The sequence below is a fragment of the Botryllus schlosseri genome, chromosome 2, assembly GCF_051294905.1.
Source record: "Botryllus schlosseri isolate E-star chromosome 2, Bs_hap1, whole genome shotgun sequence".
In the NCBI taxonomy this organism is placed as follows: Eukaryota; Metazoa; Chordata; class Ascidiacea; order Stolidobranchia; family Styelidae; genus Botryllus; species Botryllus schlosseri.
The window spans coordinates 10,660,905-10,676,436 of NC_137237.1; the positions used below are offsets into that span (position 1 = coordinate 10,660,905).

Sequence of the window (15,532 nt, forward strand, 5' to 3'; positions counted from 1 at the left end):
TCTGGTCTTTATCGTAAGCTGTTGAGTGTTGATGCACTAATTCGGAAAATACAAATTAAAATCTCGTCAGGGCAATGTAACTGCTCCAAAATAGCCGTTTAAGGCCGACTGTTCTGAAAAGTGAGAGCGCCGCAGCAGCATGACCACAACAACGACCAATTACTCCCAGCGATTGTTCCGAACAATGCCGATTCCCAGACTTTCACGACTATTTTGGGATGGTACCATTGCCTGTAAATATATTTTTATTGCGGAATCAGTGCGACACTAGCTTTCGATTAGGACCATACATATCAAATTTCGACGCTTGGATCGTTAACTATGGGACTATCAATTCTGCTGCTTTTAGCCGGCTCAGCAGTTCGCTTCACAGCGTATTCAATCGTGAGTCACGTGTTGCGAATCCATCCGTTGGTTAGTAATCTAGTAATTGTATACAATGGCAGCCGAGGCCAGCATAGCGGTAAAAATAAAAAAACTTCGCCCGCAAGGGCGCAGTCAAGGGCTTCCGCGAATGGATCCACCAAATTCCTTGTCGACATTTAAAGAGAATGCATTATAAGTCAATTATTTTATGTTGTGCTTGTCAGGTCTCAATAGCAATTTAATGTAATTTAAATTGTAATTGAGCAAAATTTTTGTCAAATTACAATTACAATTACAATTACACAAAATAAAAATGCTTCAATTACAATTACATTACAATTACATTGAAATATGTAATTAATTACATTCAATTACATTACAAATTACAATTGATCCAACTCTGTAATGCTGTGACCTGACTTTTGCACCATTTACCCTGTATTATATATTGTATCACTGTAAGCGACTATGATTGTATTATACCCGGGTAAATTTCCCAGATCAGTGTGCGAATAGCATAGAGTTACCATACGTCCTCCTTTAGGAGGATTTGTCCTCCTTTTTCATGATTTTGAAAATGTCCTCCGAGGACGTCTAATTGCCCTCCTTTTTGGCAATTCGTCCCCCTTTACAGCTTTTACAGCTAAGATAATGAAGATATTAGAGTGAAATTGGGCATAAATGATGTTAATGTTAAATAGGAAATTCGTGGTTCGATCGAAAGTGATGAACGACCTTTTTTTAGTCAACCCACCAAAATTTTCAGCAAGAATGGCGAAATCAGCTGATTTCAGTTTTGATCAACTAACTTTTCTGAAGTGGTAAAAGTGTCCTCCTTTCCCGATTCCAAAATATGGTAATCAATCAATCAATCGCGTTTATTAATATTTTCATCGTTTCAAAACATCACAAGACTGCGATACAATGAAAAAAGGAAGGTGTATAAACAACTTGGAGAAGCCTTTAAGATTATATAGACACTCACCTTAGCCTAGGCGAAGTAAATAAGAGGCATGCACCCTGAATGAAAAGTAATGCAGAGAATGTAGGACGCAAGCGACAAATGAGGTGGCATGTGGCGGCGGGCGAGGTCGATGTTAGGTCGTGGTCCGGTAATCCTGAAGACTGGTAACCCTATAATTATTATAGTATAATAGCAGGATTGTAACCAAGTCACATGGTTCCGAGTCACGAGCTATCTAGTCCAAGCTATCTAAAAAAAGCCAGAGTAGTCCCTGTACACAAAGCTGGGGATAGAACTAATGTCACCAACTACCGTCCGATATCCGATCTCCCAAGCATCGGGGTTGTATTCGAAAAGTTGCTCCTCTCCCGCCTGTCCTCCTTCCTCGCCAAAATGTCTGTCATTTCCCCTCAACAATTTGGCTTCCGAAACAAACACCAAACCGCTCATGCCCTCTTAACAGTGGCCGAACAGTATTATGATATCTCAGAGAAGCGAAATGTGGGATGTAGCATTTTTCTCGACCTAAAAAAAGCGTTTGACTGCGTAGATCACAAAATTCTCATCTCGAAATTGGTGCGCTACGGACTTCGGGGCCCACAACTTGAGCTCATGAAAAATTTCCTCACTGGACGCCAACAAATGGTTGCGATCTCAGACACCTTGTCCTCTCCTCACCTGGTGACCTGTGGTGTGCCCCAGGGCTCAGTACTTGGGCCGGTCCTTTTCACCTTATATGTCAACGACATATTTGAAACCTCCTCATTGAACACCACACTGTTCGCTGATGATACTCACCTCCTCTCTTCCGCATCTTCGACGGCAGAGCTGGATGCCCTGACTGGTGACCAAATGCCCAAAGTCCATGAGTGGACGGCCCAGAACAACCTTTGCATAAACGCCGCGAAATCGCAATTGCTGACAGTAAATTTAAAAAATAACCTAACCGTTAATATCGCTGGTCAGCCCGTTTCCAACACAGATAATGCCAAATATCTCGGAGTTTTACTGGACTCGAACATGTCCTGGAAGAGTCATATTCAGTCCCTAGAAACTAAGTTATCACCGAAGTGCGACCTGTTCTACAGCCTTGGGCGCTTCATGCCAGCATGGGTTCTTCTGATACTCTTTAAATCCTTAATCCAATCGAAGTTACATTATGGCATCCTCTGTTGGGGGCTGCCAGTAAAACTGCACTCAAGCCACTGCAGAAACTACAGCATAAAGTACTCCGAATCATAGCTAAGGCCCCAAAGGGGCCTGGCTGCCCATCCAATAAGTCGCTGCTGAAGAGATTCGGCGTCCTAAACATAGAAGATATGCGGAAACTAGAAATCGCCAAGTTTATGTATCAGTTTCACTGCGGTCGTTGCCCCGAATATTTCAATGACTTCTTTACCTCTGAATCAAAAGCGCACAAGTACAACACACGCGCGTCCACGTCGTCCAAATATCATATGATCGACCGGAAAGATCATCGCTCTATTAAATATGCCGGACCTGATGTGTGGAACAGCATCCCGCCGGCCATCCGACAGTCGACGAGCATGTCCACATTCAAGTCGAAATACAAGCAATTACTACTAAATAAATACAGTCCATCGATCCTCAAGATTACCGGACCACGACTGACCTATCGATCTCGCTTCCCATGACATGCCGCCCTATTTCTTGTCGCTTTCTTTTTCTACACTATATTCTTTACTTTCATTCAGTGTGCATGCCTCCTCTTTACATCGCCTAGGCCAAGGTCGGTGTCTGATTCCATAGACTACTCCAAGTCGCTTCGACATCTTCCTGTCTTTTCATTGTATCGCATTTTTGTGGTTTGGATGAAAAGACTCTCTCTCTCTCTCTCCTCTGCATTTCAATAATAGTAATCTGCAAAAATTTCGAAATTAGAGACGGAATCAAAAACCGCATTGCATCAGGATTCCATTTTTTCGAATAGAAACGTATCCGAATCCCAAAAAGCACTGATCGGTGCATTTCTAGAATCCGTGAATTGCCTTATAATAGATTCAAAAAAAGACCTACTTGATCACCTCCTGTCGTTATACTACTAACACAGTTGCCCTACCTCGCCCAGACATTGCTTCATTCATCATTTGCTACCATCGTTTAATTTTTATTCTATTTTCCTTTTTCAACTAAACATTTTTTACAGCCAGATTGTTCAGAGTCAAGTGTACCTGTTTGATGCTGGTGTGATCAGACTAGCTGACCTTCACGGTCTTATCGATCATTCCTATCTAATACCGAATACTGTGCATGCATATTTTCTGTACCACCATCACTGCCGATTGTTATGTATTTTGGTTAGATGAAAATAAAGACTCTCTCTCTCTCTCTCTCTCCGGATCTTCGTCACCTCTGCTTTTCGTAATTACCAGGCACCTGGCATTTTCACCGGTCTGTCGCTATTATTATGTCACCGTAACGTGTGAGGATGTGGAGTGTTGTTGTTGCTTCAGCTTCCAGGCGGCGGGTTGATTAAAAAAATTGCTACACTATTTATTGGAAAGTGTTTCGCTGTTATTATAGAGTTCAATTTGCAACATGTCGATATTACAGAGGATCGCGGACATAGAGTCAGAGGTAATGTTTTCTCTCGATTCTGATCGGTTTATGCACTCAATTTCATAATTTGCTGTTTATCACGGTATACGTCGGTATATTTGTAATGTACGAATTCCACAAGCTACAGATAAATTGAGTCAAAATATTCATTTTTAATCATCATGCTTGTTACACTGCGGGGCATTGTATAAGACACATATAATATCTTCTTCTGACTTATAGCTCTTTCGAAAAATTTGGATTTGAATAAAATAGTATTTATGGTGGGCACCACTATAATAAATAATTAAAGAGGGTCACCGTAAATACTATTTTATTCATAATCCAAATTTTTCGACGGCAATAACTCCGCTTACACTGGTTGAAATTGAACCAAATTTGGTGAATGTCGTTTCTATACATAACCCAAGCCCAACACTTTCATGGGGTGAACAGAAAATTTTCCAATTTATTCATATATAATAAATAGAAACTTTCTTCTCCTGTAGCAATGCGGCTACTGGTTAGATTGAACCAAATTTGGTGTGTAGGCTTCAATTAGGTAACCTAACAATTTTATCGAGTAGGAAGTCCAAGTAGCCAGTACGATTTGAGAAAAAAAGTCATTTTTGAAGACCCCTACTTGCCAGTTGCTAACCATAAGCATCTGATCTCTTCTCACAGACTTAGCACAGTCATTTGAAATCAGTAACCTCACTTGTCACGCCGCAAAGTCGGCTCTGTCACGCGAGAAAAGCCTCCATCACACAGGATTTATTTCAAAAAATAAACGGAGATATTGATTCCTTTCCCTTTCTATTGTTCCGACTAATGTGATTCCAGGTCTTCAACTGATTCATAGTGCATTCACTCACCTTATGCCGTAACTCTAATACCTTGCACTTAATGGGCACTAATACCACAAATTACTTGTTCTGACATCCTTGCCTAGTAGGAATGTAATTCCTTAGACCAGCCGACATTGCAGCCTAATATCTGCCAGAACGACATTTGCAAATATCCATGATTCTAGATGGCCAGGACGCAAAAAAACAAAGCCACCTCCGGCCATCTTGGACTGCTCAAAGCTAAGCTAGCCAAGTTGAGGCGAGAACTTATAACACCCAAAGGTGGCTCCGGCGGGGGAACAGGAGAAGGTAACATTGCTGCGTCTGCAATTATATACGTGCAAATATAATGAGTGATCCTACATTACCCAGGTTTTGACGTCGCAAAAACTGGCGATGCCAGAATCGGATTTGTTGGATTTCCTTCTGTTGGAAAATCAACCCTGTTGAGTAATCTTGCAGGGGTGTACAGTGAAGTGGGTGCGTATGAATTCACCACTCTAACAACGGTGCCGGGAGTGGTCAGGTATAAAGGTAAGGTGATATTAGATTTCATAATGTGATTCTAAGAAGCTGCGAAAATCAAATAATGTTTTGCCGACCTAAGAAGCTCTACGGTGAGTACGGAAATTCGAGTCGTGGTTTTGAATCTGTGACTTACTTGCCATCTGCAGCATCCCTGTATTTTGCATGTGAATTTGATCGCCTAGCGTAGGGATTATAAGTAACTGAATCATTTCCAGGTGCGAAGATACAATTACTGGACTTGCCGGGTATCATTGAAGGCGCTAAAGATGGAAAAGGTCGAGGAAAGCAAGTTATTGCAGGTAATTTTTCAGTTTACCGCGGCAACATACGGTACGGTGATATTTCTTGGATCCATCTAGAAAAGGAAGTGCTTCACTGATTTGATTTTGGATCATTTATCCATAGACTATATACCTCCAAATTTCACTCAGACTACTGACTGTGATTCTGATTGAACAGACCCTTTCAACAGCAAAATGTAGCAAATTATGTTACAGTCCAAAACTTCATGATTCCATCGAGATATGTTCCGCGCTAATAGGAGCATGTTGATTGCAGAAAAGTTATTGTTGTCGAATTGTTGTTGTTATTGTTGTCAATTTTCAATTTGCCATACCTGGCTGATCCCGCCTCATAATATATGCATAATCCCATGGCAGAGTCAAATTTGACTGCATGTATGGAACTCCTGACCTTGGCAACGCATGGAACTCAATTTGAGAGTTCCTGTTTGGTTATTATCGTACGTTTCTTGTTGTATTTCCCAGTCGCTCGGACTTGCGGCTTGATCTTCATCGTTTTGGACGTTTTGAAACCGCTTGGAGATAAGAGATTGATTGAACACGAGTTGGAAGGTTTCGGTATCCGGCTCAATAAGAATCCTCCAAATATCCATTTCCGGAAGAAGGACAAAGGAGGAATCAACTTGCAATGTTTGGTAATGTGACCCGTTTCATGCTATCTTCCGGCGATGCGATGTGTCCGAACTTAACCCGTTTGCTATGATGGAATTATTGTCTATGTTTTCACTTTTAGCAAATGTAATGCATATATTTGCTTCGTACCTACCTATGAATACTCATCAGATGCTTATCTTTTCTGCCGTCATATCAATTTTTAATCGATCTCTGTTCCCGCCAACCCCAATGTCATTTTTTGCACAAAGTAGACTGATAATATTGCATGCCTAAATCAGCCGCTTTTGTATTGATCTTTCTAGGTTCCTCAGAGTGAGCTGGACTCTGCACTCGTAAAAAGCATATTGTCGGAATACAAGATTCACAACGCCGACATTATTCTAAGGGAAGACGCCACTTCCGATGACCTTATCGACGTCGTGGAGGGGAATCGTGTTTATATCCCGTGTATATACATATTGAACAAAATAGACCAGGTTTGATTTGTTTATGCTGAGCTGGCGCTTTCAGTTTCAAGTACCCAAAGAATGTCCAGTATGAGCAATGAGCATTCAGAAATTTTGATTCCAACCAGATTCATCCCTTGTGCCCAGTCGCGTCCTATTACTAAACATTTTGTCCATTGTTTACTGTGATGAGTTCGTTCTCAGATCTCCGTCGAGGAACTGGATATTATTTACAAAATACCGCACTGCATACCGATATCCGCTCATCACAAGTGGAATTTTGACGACCTCCTCGAAATGATGTGGACTTATCTTCATTTGGTGAGAATGTAAGGAATCTGTTCCAACTGGTTTGAAATGCTTGATTAGCTGTTTCATTTTTATGCAATATAGTTGCGCAGGGGAAACATATGCTATTTAGGGATCAGTAGTAGAGCTAGTTTTTATTATAATCATATTATTTTCGACCTTGACGTATGAAGGCTGAGAAAGATAATTATATTACTTTTAGTGTCATGAGCAAGTTGGTACCAGCTGCTGATCTGCATTTCATTGTTGTGAAACATGTGTCTTTGTGACATGGGAATGTCAGATGTTACATATCATCGTAACAGCAATGACTGATGTGAACTTCGCCATTAACAAATTCAGTATCATTCTTCTTTTCAATATCGAAATAGAATACCACTTACCAGGGTTTTAATGACACGAGTCACGATTTTCTGATGACTCGACTTGACTCGGGTCCTTTTCTCAAAATACGGAAATGACTCGACTCGAGTCAATCTGTGCATTGACTGGACTTGGACTCGAGTCATTGCGCATGACTCGAACCAAGTCATATGACTCGAGACTCTGACGACCAGGACCGACATTTCATTGTTATTTAAAAGAATAGTAACGTAACCACCCTATCGGTATTTCGTCTATTGGTACTAGTACATGAAAATGCGATCAGAAACTGCTAAAAGTGAGGAAAATTAGTATCTCATAATGCGAACGATTTGATATCACCAAACACAGTTATAAAAGTGGGTTTAACAAGACTTTACTTAAAACTGAGCAGTCAAAACAATGACTTGGACTCGGACTCGAGTCAAAATACAATTACTCGGACTTTGATCGATAACTTGGACTCGGACTTGACTCTGCGGCGAATTGAAAATGACTCGACTTGACTGGAGTCAAAACTATAAAAATGAGATTGACTTGTGACTCACGGCCTTGTGAATTGGTTACAACCCTGTGGAATCCTCCCTAGGTGTATATATAAGACGATGTTGCAACGTGCGCACTGCTCATTTGTAGTTATTTCATGTTTTTCCAAATTGAATTAATGACTATCTGTTTCAAAATCCAGATATACCAAGCCGAAAGGTCAGCTTCCTGATTACGAAACGCCGATCGTATTATCACGGTCCAGTCGCAGTATTGAGGACCTCTGTGTGAAGATTCACAAGACTCTGGTGAAGGAATTTAAATAGTGAGTGCATCAGTATGTCGGCGAATATCTCGTTCTCGCTGTTATGACTGCTGCTCAATCGTTTAGGGTCGGCTTGGCTCCGGGTACCACTCGAGTGAATCTAAGAGAATTTTTGAAAATATAATTGAATAGCATTATAACGTCAAATAATATGAAAATAGGGTAAGGCGATGGTTTGCGGAAGTGATACACGTGACACCAATTCTTGAAAACTGCATTTTCGTAAAGTGAAATCGGAAAATCATAGTTTTCGGTTGCCAAATAAGAATTATTTTTGAATGATTTTGAACTGGTACGATTGTCTTTTGTCTTTTTTGTTTCATTATTGACATTAGCCCTTTTCCCTACATGGGTTACCACGCCAGACCAGTGATTAGCATTATAGTTTGGCTGAAGTTTATTCTATTGTAACCAAATACTTGATTTGATTTTGCTTGTCACCGGCTTGATTATAGTAGGCCCGGGGGTACACTCGCCGATGCGATTCAAACTTGGCCTACAGATTGTGAGGTATGGCATCTGTCCAGGGATGATTGTGCTTTGTAGTCCTTGTATCGAAATCTGTACTGTATCGCTTCATAATGAGTGATCGGAAACTTGGCTATACGTTACGACCTCGTGCTGAACTTCAGAATCACTCTGTTGCTTGATGCTGCTCAGTCCTGTTGTGACGACATGAATCGGTTGGGTTAGAATTCTGGTCAGTTGGAAATGATTTCACGGAAATGATGTCGTGACAATTGAGGGCGCAAAAATGTCGCACTTCTGTGTTATTGCGAATTGTGATGCTTTCGCGTGCAACCAGTGTTCATTCGAAATTTCATTCTAGCGCACTCGTCTGGGGCACTTCGGTCAAGCACAACCCGCAAAAAGTCGGAAAAGATCACGTGCTGAATGACGAAGACGTTGTGCAGATCCTGAAAAAGTGGGTGGAATTTGTCGTTTTTCTACTTGTTTTTTTACATGAGTGTCTCCTTTTTCAGGGTCTAGCGCCCGTTACACTTCATCGTTCATGAGCCTGCTTGTTATGCCTTTGCTGAAATTTATCGCCTCACGTTGTGGCGCCGCTTTTGACTTTTATTTGCCCATGGGCTAACTCGCGTGCCTTTGAGTAATAAAGCTTTCAGATATGTCGTTTCTGTCTGTTCTCGGAGTCCCGGTTTAGGCGTTGTTGAGATTTGTTCGGTGAATCTGTTGTCGCTTTGTTACAGGCTGGCTCTAGCTCCGTCAGTCTGTGGGAGAAGTCGGTCACAATTTAAATATTGCATTAAACAGTACGTTCATATTGTTGAATTTATTCCACTGGAAGCTTTTCGACTGGCTCTCTTCAGCAGTGAACGCCAGTAAATGAGGTTAACCAAGTTTGAAATATAGGAAAAATTTTGTCGTTGTGACGTAATAATGACAAGTACACAACGACAAAATACGGAGTTGTTGTAAAGGATACGGTGTAAACACTTGGCGCGAATAGTAAACGTTAATAAAAAATATGGTGTACCGTGAAATTGCCATATTGTGTAGCTTTATTCCCGGAAATTGAAGGCATTACTACGCTTGCCTATACTTCAACATGTATGTTATCCAGACAAATGAACTGATATTAATTAAAACTCAAAGTATATGATACTGGGAATTACTCAACTTTCATGAAAATTAAATGTTGATACTCCGTGAAAACTGCCCCAAAATTTCTCAGGCTATCTTCCTGATTGAAAGATTGAACTACTTCTACTTGACAAATTGAAAATAGCGAAAAGTAAGTAAGTAGATCACAACATATTACGAAGTAGAAGTATCGAAAATCAGATCTACTTGAGTAATTACCAGAAGTAGAGGAAAACTACTTGAGTACTTCGAAAAAGTAGAAGTAGCCTACCTCGTCACTGACCACCTCTGGTTATTACTAGGGCAAGGTTTTGCAACTTTTTTTACAGCTTCCTAAATACTCGTAAGATACGTAGAATGTTGTTTTAAGCTATTTGAAGCAATCTTATAGTGCAACTTTTGTCCATTTTTTTTCATGCAACTTTTTCGATTTTTCATGAAAGTATTTTTGGTTTTGGTGAAATAAACGGCCAAATTCGACTGAAATACCGTAAATCAGCACTGAAGTAACGCTCTTAGGGGTATTTCGGGAGCTGAGCCGGAAAGTTGACCTATATTTTAGTCAGTCAATAGAGAACGCGGATGGAAAACTGCATTTCGGGAGTAGAACTGGGAAGTTGACCTCTTTTTAGTCAACCCAGCAAAATGTGGTCTTTTAGTGCAACTTCTGTCAAAAATAAATGCAACTTTCCGCGTATTTAACTGCAACAAAAACTAGCCCTAGTTATTACTCTGTCTATAGTCCTAAGTAGTACATGAAAATGGACTGTTTTTAGCCAACAAGACAGGATTTCCGAAAATATTATGCAATCAGCAGTTTTTTAGACAGGTGGTCTATCTTTTGTGATTTGTATAGTGTCCCCCTTTCCGGATCCAAAAATATCGTAACCCTTAATTACAAGTAGCGGGAAATTAGATCTACTTGAGTAAGCAACCAAGTAGCGGAAAAATTACTTGAGTACATCAAAAAAGTAGAAGTACTTCGTTACCGACCACCTCTGCGTACTTGTGCTTGTGAGCTTGTGTTTCGATGTGCAATCGCGTCGCTGAGAAACGATGCGCTGTTGATACTTCTACTTTCTATATAGGCGCTTCGATAGAAGCGAGCACACATTACCAGCCTTTGCTTGACTCGTGTGCTCACACTTAACCAAAGCGACTATACAAATTACCGACACCTGCCATCGACTGCGCAACGTCTCTCTGGTGCCTAGCACAACAAGCGAGCTAAGCCAATCGGATAATCCGACATATCCAATGTAGCCTATATAGCTACCTACACGGAAAGCTCTCTATAAGTTGAAGGAGAATGTGCGAAAATTCGTAGGGCCCTAATGCATTCTGTCACCCAGTTCTACCCTTACAAGTTACAAGCCAAGGAAAGGCTGGTGAAGTGGTGATGTGTGCTCGCTTCTACCGAAGCGCCTACAGCAAGTAACAAGAACACCGCAACGTTTCTCTACGAAGCGATTGCACAGGCCTAGGCCAAGCGGGTGTTTGATTTCGAAGACTACTTCAAGTCGTTTCGACACCTCACTATCTTTCATGGCATCGCAGTCTCGGGATGTATTGAAATGATAAATTTTTTAACAATAAATTGAATTGAATTGAAACACAAGCTTATTACCATCGCCGACGCCAGCTTAGCACTCTCACAGCGCAGTCGCTCCTTTGCACCTGACAACAGGTCTCGTTTGACTAGACAGCATTGTTGTGTCACACTGCCAATATCCATAACAATGAAACATTCGAGGCTAATTGTGGGGGTTCCAGGGCCATGAGCGAAATAAAATTTATATTTTCCTAATCAATACAGCGTCAGCTTTCGATTGATACCCGTTTTATCAAATTTAATGATCGGCAGGCCGGTCAAAAATTACCGTCAAATTGCCTTTAGTCCAGGGGTGGCCAACCTTTTCGGCCACAGAGCTACACGAGTTTTACGAACCATTGCGCGGGCCATTTGAATGTGGATGACCTGTTTGTAGTCGTCCAATAGGGGCGAACCGGATTAGGTAACGGTGAAAACATTACTTTTATATAGGCCTACTATACAAAAACATTAGGAATATGTCATTAAAGCTCAGTGTATAGGCCTACCGATGGGCTCATTTAGCAAGTACTGTATTATTGGGCGACCTGGACATATCAATGTGAAAGATCTCGGCGTCAATCATTATATGCAAATATTTCATCCCCGACGATCTTTCTACGAGTGTAGACACGAATTCTCATGTTGGACGACACGTTCTCCCATAATTGGGAATACAGTGCATAGTTCGGTTTATTGGCAATTTTTATCAGTTCACTACACTATAAAAATGCGATATAATGAAAAGATAGGAAGGTGTCGAAACGACTTGGAGACAGAGATGAGCGGATTTGAAATTTCTATGTCCTAATCCAATCCAAATCCTAACCTTCAAATCCAAATCCAAATCCTAATCCATAACTTTTTCATATTCAAGTCCATGTCCAATCCTAATCCGATTCCAACTGGAAATTCAGAAAAAATACTAATTTATGCAATGGAGGGATTGGAAAATTTTCTTTCACAACCAATGATTCACTTGATTCAAGATAACTTAGTAACCATAAGCACATTATTAACTGGTCTCACTAAAGTTTGTCGCCATTCGCCACACGACATTTCAATCTCCCAGAAAATAGGAAAATCCAGTCCAAATCCTAATCCGTTCAGAAAAAAATTTATAATCCAAATCCAATCCAAATCCGACAAAATGTCTCAAATCCTATTTTTTCAAAACCTAATCCTAATCCATGCTCGTCTCTGCTTGGAGAATACTTTGGAATCAGACACCCACCTTGGCCTAGGCGATGTAAAGAGGAGGCATGTGCAGTGTGCACTGAATGAAAAATATAAAAAGATAGTATAGAAAAAGCAAGCGACAAACTGGGGTGGCATGTCACGGAAGGCGAAATCAACAGGTCAGGTCGTGATCCGGTAACCTTGAGGGCGGACTCCATTCTATACATTGGGGGTCTTTTAAATTTTCAGGAGGGAGTACCGATACTGAAAGCAAGAAATCGCATGACAATGAATCGCGCGAAGTGCTACGAAAAATATCTAGTCAAATAAATTTGCAATAAAATATTCTAATTTATGGTCATACACGAAGATCTACAAAAATGTAACTGGCCCCTGATGGCTACGCTAATCCGACGGAACTGATATTTCAGTTATCAATATCCTGTATTTCGCGTTCATGCTAATCACATTTTGGTTGGCCTTGCAATTTCACCATAAATTACATGGATAATTTATTTTTTGATAATAAAGCTAATTTCGAGAATTACCTCTCGGGCCACTCAAAACCTTCTCGCGGGCCCCGGGTTGGCCGCCCCTGCTTTATAGTAGGCTTACCATATTTTGGAAATCTAAAAAGAGGACACTTTTTCAGAAAGTTCAGACATGCAAAACCGGAGAAGAATTTTCAAAAACCGGTACATTTTTCCCACTTCGTTATCGGTTGACTAAAAAAAAATGGTCATCTTTTCGCTCAGAGCTAAAATCACCGTTTTTCACTCCGAAATACCCGCCGGAGCTTAACTTCTGTGCTAATTTGCGGCATATCACTCGCAATTTCCTCTAAATCTGACCTAAATTTTCAAAAAAGAGGACAAAATCTCAAAAAAGAGGACAAAAGGGCGTCCTCCGAGGACACTTTCAAAAAAGTCAAAAAAGAGGACAAATCCTCTTAAAAGAGGACGTATGGTAAGCCTACTTTATAGTCAAATGAAAAGTGTAACGTACACCAGTCGCAGTGAGCCGTGAGATTTGCTTGTGTCCACGCCATACAGGGCACTATGATATGACAACCTTATGAGTATGGCGTTCATGCTCGCTAACGGACATTGTCGGACAACGGTGGGTGGCAGATCTCTCTAGTGTTTGTATAGCTCACAGAGCATTATGGGTGTAGTGGCCAGTGCGTATATCTTGTGAAATTTGTTTTTGGCTTCACTTGGATTGATGTTCAGTCGTTTAAAGTATCTCTGCTATAATGTATTTTGACCACCTTGCCGCACCTGGATTCTTCCTCGAGATTCCATGGGTAGCTACTAGCTACGCCACTGCATATATGGTACAAAACGGAGTTGACGTCCAACTTTGACCACAAAATAGGAAAGGCATATATGGCCTGAATGTACATTGTACATGTACACCATCAATGGTGTTTGGGCACGTTTCGGACAGTAGACTAATTGAATGCACAAAATATATTTTAAAGGGTTCACCAAGCAAACTTCGTTTCCGACAGTGGCATGTATAATTTCAAAATTCACATCAAATGCTTAACTTTCTTTGTTATCATGCGATTGACATCTTTTATGATTAATATTGCTGAATGTTGCTCTCCTGCGTCTCCAATAGCTTCCGTCAAATCAAAGCATAGTAATTCCCAGGAAGTCGTCGCTGTGAATCACTCACTTTCCAAGCTGTTTCGATGTTATGTTTCATTCATCCATTTGACGCGCATAAAGGTTCGCCAGCGCTTACGTTAGGCACGACTTCGTATATTCGCTGGTTCAACTTTCTTGGTACGTGGTAATAGCACCAGTATATTCTAGACAGTTTTATATTATGGCGGCGCCGAGTCACGCTGAGCCTTGTAGTAACTGAAGATAAAGGTAGGCATATGCCTAATCACAGAAACAATGTATTGTCAATTGCGTTACGTAGGATGGATTCTGGATTCTGTACGTTTAGCATCAGCAGCTAGCGGTCTATCTTTTCTGTTATCAGCACCTGGTATACAAAACCTTTGCAATAACAGACAAACATAATTAGAGGTATTGATCAGGTCTTCACCGAATTGCAATGACGTATCGTACTAGCAGCGGTGACGTCAGTTCTCGTTTTGATCCTGACTATCTATTTCCTAAATAGCAGTGAGATTGCTTTCAGTGACGCGTCGTAATTATGAAATAGTCGTCCTCCAAGTATAGCAGTTTCTATATGTGCGATGAATACGGCAGACTTACATGATGCCATACGGCACTACATTCTTTATCTTGCACTGTATAAATTTAGGACTCAACGTTTTCCGCGATGTCTGCCTTGCAATCTTAGGCTGCTGATTGTGTGAGTTAAATGATGATAGACCGTCGTAAAGTTTACATCATCAAACTGACGAAATATATCTTATCCATGTTTAGCTAACGTTGGGCTGAGTGAAACATTTATTGCTTCTCGTTATACAGCGCCATTGCGCTTTGTGTACCATGCGACATTGAATTAGATGGCATATCGTACTCTTCTTATACGTCGGTTGACTCGCGTGAGTAGAAGTGAAAGTAATATCCATGCCTGTTTACCCTAGTATTCAAGTCGACTAATTTTCATCAGCATTTGAACAAGAGCAACGGAAAGAGTCGAACGACATTGGCACTGAGACTGTCCGTGATTCGCTCACAGGGATCATTACTTAATGCGGTATCGGGGCTTGTGCTAGAGCGGCGTGCGTATAGCGACACGGATCGGTATTTCCTATTACCATAGCAGGACAAAATAGTAAGCAAGACAGAAAAAGTATCTGCAAAAACCAGTACGAATAGTTTTTGGTCATAAATGTGGCTTCACATATTTCTTAAACTACACGTGTTGTGTATGTGCATTTGTTTGGTCTACCTATAACATATCACCAAATGCTGATCGAATCAGGTAATATAGCCAACGTCTATGCAAGCTGTGCTAAGTGTATGAACGAATGTCTCGAATATTCCTCAAATTAGTTGACTTACGAAGTCATTACTCGTTACATCCCCGTGCAGGACAGAGAAGAGAGATGTCC

The 15,532-nt window shown here is 40.8% G+C and overlaps 1 protein-coding gene across 1 annotated transcript; it reads left to right on the forward strand.

Moving 5' to 3' along the window:
• Positions 1–3,754: 3,754 nt before the first annotated feature.
• Positions 3,755–9,246, forward strand: LOC145433470 (developmentally-regulated GTP-binding protein 1-like). The gene is made up of 10 exons (XM_080310583.1): positions 3,755–3,928; positions 4,923–5,046; positions 5,110–5,271; positions 5,481–5,564; positions 6,033–6,202; positions 6,485–6,658; positions 6,833–6,957; positions 7,989–8,111; positions 8,941–9,036; positions 9,095–9,246. The coding sequence occupies exons 1-10, from the start codon at positions 3,890–3,892 to the stop codon at positions 9,099–9,101; spliced, it is 1,104 nt and encodes a 367-aa protein (XP_080166709.1). The 5' UTR covers positions 3,755–3,889; the 3' UTR covers positions 9,102–9,246.
• The last annotated feature ends 6,286 nt before the right edge of the window (positions 9,247–15,532 follow it).

What these genes read in the sequence shown, in the direction of transcription:
- LOC145433470 (XM_080310583.1), top strand. Translation starts at nt 3,890, where the DNA reads ATGTCGATATTACAGAGGATCGCGGACATAGAGTCAGAG. An exon ending in GGGAGTGGTCAGGTATAAAG is followed by an intron (nt 5,272 to 5,480) that starts GTAAGGTGATAT and finishes AATCATTTCCAG; the next exon opens with GTGCGAAGATACAATTACTG. An exon ending in GAATCAACTTGCAATGTTTG is followed by an intron (nt 6,203 to 6,484) that starts GTAATGTGACCC and finishes TGATCTTTCTAG; the next exon opens with GTTCCTCAGAGTGAGCTGGA.